The sequence below is a fragment of the Vicia villosa genome, linkage group LG6 (assembly GCF_029867415.1).
Source record: "Vicia villosa cultivar HV-30 ecotype Madison, WI linkage group LG6, Vvil1.0, whole genome shotgun sequence".
NCBI classification, from domain to species: Eukaryota; Viridiplantae; Streptophyta; class Magnoliopsida; order Fabales; family Fabaceae; genus Vicia; species Vicia villosa.
Genome location: NC_081185.1, coordinates 106,129,495 through 106,133,765, shown reverse-complemented (window position 1 = coordinate 106,133,765; position 4,271 = coordinate 106,129,495). Strand labels below are relative to the sequence as shown.

Below are 4,271 nucleotides of genomic sequence, written 5' to 3'. Positions count from 1 at the left end.
TATTATCAGAGATCGAACCCTGATATTCATGGTTGTATGTGCAAGTTTTTAATGATTATTGTTACTTCGTCTATAGACAAAAAAAATTATATATTTTAACATAAAACACACATTAACATATGTTTTCAGTAGCATATTTTAACAGATTTAAATAAATGAATTGCTTTAGATGTGTTTAAATGAAATATATCCTCCCAAAGATAATTATCAAAAGAGTTTAATAATCATGCACTAAGAAGGATAAGTTGTTACTTTTATTTTGTAAAAGTTGAAGGGAATGTTTAGTTTAAAAAGTAGAAACTTTTCTTTTGGAAAAATTTAAGGAAATGTCTAGTTTAAAAAGTAGAAATAAGCGCCAAAGCAAACCATGCAACCTCGACCGTTAATTAGAGATCGAACTACTAAGATTATATGGCAAAATACTCTTTCAAGGATCTCAACCATTAATTTAGATCCGACAGTCAAGATTGAAAACAATCGTCCGTAGTTACTGCAAAATTTCATTTTGAGTGAGACACCAGTAACAATTGCCTTGCAGGAACCCTAGGAGTTTGGTTTCCAAATATTAAGATTACAACAACCTCATTATACAACAACACTTGCTCTTCAATCTTTTGTGTTCACATATTGATATTACAACTTAAATACTCATAATAATGAATTAGAAACAATAATACAAAAGGAATAATAATAGTAATAATATTAGGAAAATTAACAAGTAAAGTTCATATTTGCTTAAATCAGATTCACTATCCAACTTGATTGTTTGACCTGTAATGTAAGGAATCCTTACTGGATAAACCTTAACGTCCTTTTGGATTCATGATCTGTGAAAACACAGCACTAGGAGTTAACCCATCAGAATCTTCACTAGCCAAGCTTCTTCCACCAATGCTCATCGACATGCCACTGCTTTTGGAGTCAGTCACATTACCATCATAACCCGGCATTGCATCCATGTCCTTCTTTCCTTTTGCATCTGCAAACAATGGCTCGTCTTCACCGCATATTCCGCCAAAACCGCTGCCACTCTCCTCCGTGCTTTCTTGCAACTGCAAAGCGAATTCTAGGTTCCACAAGACATCGCCCATGGATGGCCTTTCGATGCCTTGGTCGTTCACACACTTCATCGCGGTCTCGGCGAACTTCTTGAAACATTCTGGAGCTATCTTGCCTTTTAGATAAGGATCTGTTATTTGGTCAAGAATGCCTTTTTTGTAGCAGTGATATGCCCACTCAGCTAGACTGACTTGCTCCTTAGCAAGTGTTGGGTTCAAAGCTGGGCGAGCACAGAGTATCTCGAATAGAACCACACCAAATGAGTACACGTCGGATTTGTCGGTAAGTTGTTGCCTCCTGAAGTATTCTGGATCCAAGTAACCAAAACTACCCTTTACCACAGTACTTACATGTGTATTATCCAATGTAGGACCTGTTTTCGACAAACCGAAATCAGAAACCTTTGCCACCCATTTCTCATCTAGTAAAATGTTTGTTGTCTTCACATCACGATGAATGATAGTATGTTTTGCACCGGTGTGAAGATAATGCAAACCGCGAGCAGCTCCGATGCATATCTCAAGCCTTTGCTTCCATGGAAGTGGAGGTTTCTGGGTCTTGTAAAGATGCTCCCTGAGTGTTCCATAGGCCATATGATCGTAGACAAGGATCATTTCGGTGTTCTCTTCACAGTATCCGATCAATGAAACAAGATGTCGGTGACGAAGTTTAGAGAGCATTTCAATTTCCGTTTGGAATTCGTGCACACCCTGCTCGGAGAGTGGATTCCCACGTTTAATTGCAACTTTCGTTGACCCGCCGTCAATTTCTCCTAAGTAAACCTTGCCAAACCCTCCCACACCAAGAATCAAAGCCTCGTCAAAGTTGTTTGTAGCAGCCTTGATTTCAGCAAATGAGAAATGGCGACAAAGATTTGCCGGAAGAGAGGATGCGTAACTCCCAGTCGTGTTGGTCTTGGCAGAAGCTGCTGAGTGTGAATTACCGTAAAGAGAAAGTGGAAGCCAGCCAGACGGCCCTTCAGTTGTACTAGAATCTTTTCCACTCCTACGGCTTCGGGATTTGCCAAGAGCAAATAGACCAATCACAAGTAATAAAACAAATCCTCCAACAGCACCTCCAGCAATGATTCCTATATGATTAGATTTACCGTGACTAGATTGCCTCGCCAATGACACGTCAATTTTTTCTTGCACCAGAAGAGGAGGAGGGTTTGTCCCTGCCAGATTACCTTTACTATCGCTGATTTTGAATATCTCTATTCCATTCAAGATTGCGTCGTAGTAATTTGGCTTATCAGATTTATCTGGATGCAGTGCAAGCCAAAGATCCTGTCGTGGTGGCCCATTGGGAACAAATACAACATAATCTTTATGCACTGGAACCCCATTTGAATGTGGAAGGTCATAACTCTCAGCCCAGCCAATAACATCAGCCCCATCCTGAGCAGTTTCATTAGCAAGGAAAATATTAAATACTCTTTGATTAATCTTGGTTATATTCGTCGTGCCTTCACAAAAATGAAGTCTCACAAGATAGGAAAACCCAGAATCAATTGAGAAAATCCAAGTCAAGTTGTAATTCAAATTGATATTGGGATCCGGACCCATCGATCTGGACGTCGAGTAGACATCTGTCGGAGCAATATAACTCGGTGTGCCCGGAGGATACTCAATCTTCACTTCTGAATCAGCAGTCTCGGTAACTCCAAATCCGGCCCCATAGATGTAACTCACATCATCGACCCACGACCTAAACATGCCAGTGTCGTGGGAGGGCGAGATGTCATTTCCACCCACGTTTAACCTATAAAGATTCTCGAGTGCAGTGCTGTTGTCAATGGTGAAGCTAGTACCTGTACCAACCATCAGGGTTGATCCATCAGGAGACGTATAAATATCCGGCATCGACACAACCTCAATCCCATTAACAAATGCATAGGCTTTAGACGCATTCGCAGATGGAGTAAAAGTCACATTCAATGTTCCTTCATCAACATGAATTGCATATTCCTTCACAATGTAGTAAAAATTCAAACCCAAACTAGTCTCAAGAACACTGAAATTCCTAAGCACGGTGTACGATTGCGCTGTCACGCCAAACCGTGCATCGGATATATTAAGACTGTTATAAGAAGCCGGATAAAAGTACAACCGCAGGAACTTCCAACCAGAAGCCACCGGAAAACTGTAGGTATAAGCTGATTGGAAGACACGCGCCGTCATGAAGGGAACCTGAGGAACCGCCGGATTTTGAGTTGCAGCCGTTGCCGGACTGGATTTACCAGTTGAAGAACCAAACTTGGAACCATTATCAGTGGTCCATTCACGGCCATCAGGATCATTACTAACAGCAGGACCTCCACAACTCAGCAGGATTTTATCCGTAGGCTTAAAATCAGCAGCCAGAACAAGTTCAATAGCTAACACCAAGCACACAAACAAAGGAACATAAACGAAGTAACCATTCATGTTCCTCTTCATGGTACACAACAAATCCTAAACCACAAAACAAAACCCTTGTTTTGTTTTTTCTTGCTTACAACTGCAAACAGTTCAATTTGATGGGATTGGAATTACAATAAATCTAAAGAGACCCAGAATTGTAAAACAAAGAAAGACCTTAAATTTGACTCAAAGATCTGATTTTGATAACACCCAGATCAGAAAAGTAAAGTGGGGTTATGTGGGGTGTTATGATCAAATTGGAACAAAGAGTTACCAAAATCAGCAAGTGTGGAAGAAAGAGAATTGAATTTTACCTTTATGTCATGGGAAGAAGATGAGCTGAAAAAGGAAGAAACTCGGTGAGTCAAAGCGGAACGATCCCGTGAATTTAGGGTTGATTAGAGGATGCTAGTTGAAGCTTCCAGAGAGAGAGATTGTTGAAGAAGGAGATGATGGAGTGAGAAAATTGCAGATACTAAATAAAAAAAGTACTATAATGTAAATGCTGCACCCAACTTCTAACTTGTATTAAAAAATGAAAATAAATATCTGTAATATTGAGACAGATGTCAATATTTATGAGAAAATAGAAACCACTTATTTTATACAAACATACAGCAACAACATGTACAGTATATAACTAAATTATAAAAATATTTTTAAATTTTTTTTAGGAATACAATAGATTAATAATTTTATATCTTTTTAAATCATCTCAATTGATAGTTGTAATTTTTTAACTCGAACATTTTATTTATTGATTTTTATATGTTGCATTTTAATTTAGAATTTTATTTGTGAGATTCG

General features: G+C 38.8%; 1 protein-coding gene across 2 annotated transcripts; it reads right to left on the bottom strand.

Moving 5' to 3' along the window:
• Window positions 1-685: 685 nt before the first annotated feature.
• On the bottom strand, window positions 686-3,972 carry LOC131609478 (receptor-like protein kinase FERONIA). 2 transcript variants are annotated; one of them, XM_058881173.1, is made up of 2 exons: window positions 3,779-3,972; window positions 686-3,515 (listed from the first exon to the last, which is right to left on the bottom strand). In XM_058881173.1, the coding sequence occupies exon 2, from the start codon at window positions 3,498-3,500 to the stop codon at window positions 804-806; it is 2,697 nt and encodes an 898-aa protein (XP_058737156.1). In that variant the 5' UTR covers window positions 3,501-3,515; window positions 3,779-3,972; the 3' UTR covers window positions 686-803. The 2 variants fall into 2 exon arrangements, with proteins under 2 accessions (XP_058737156.1, XP_058737155.1); XM_058881172.1 differs by having other exon boundaries at window positions 686-3,561; window positions 3,779-3,971.
• Window positions 3,973-4,271: the final 299 nt, after the last annotated feature.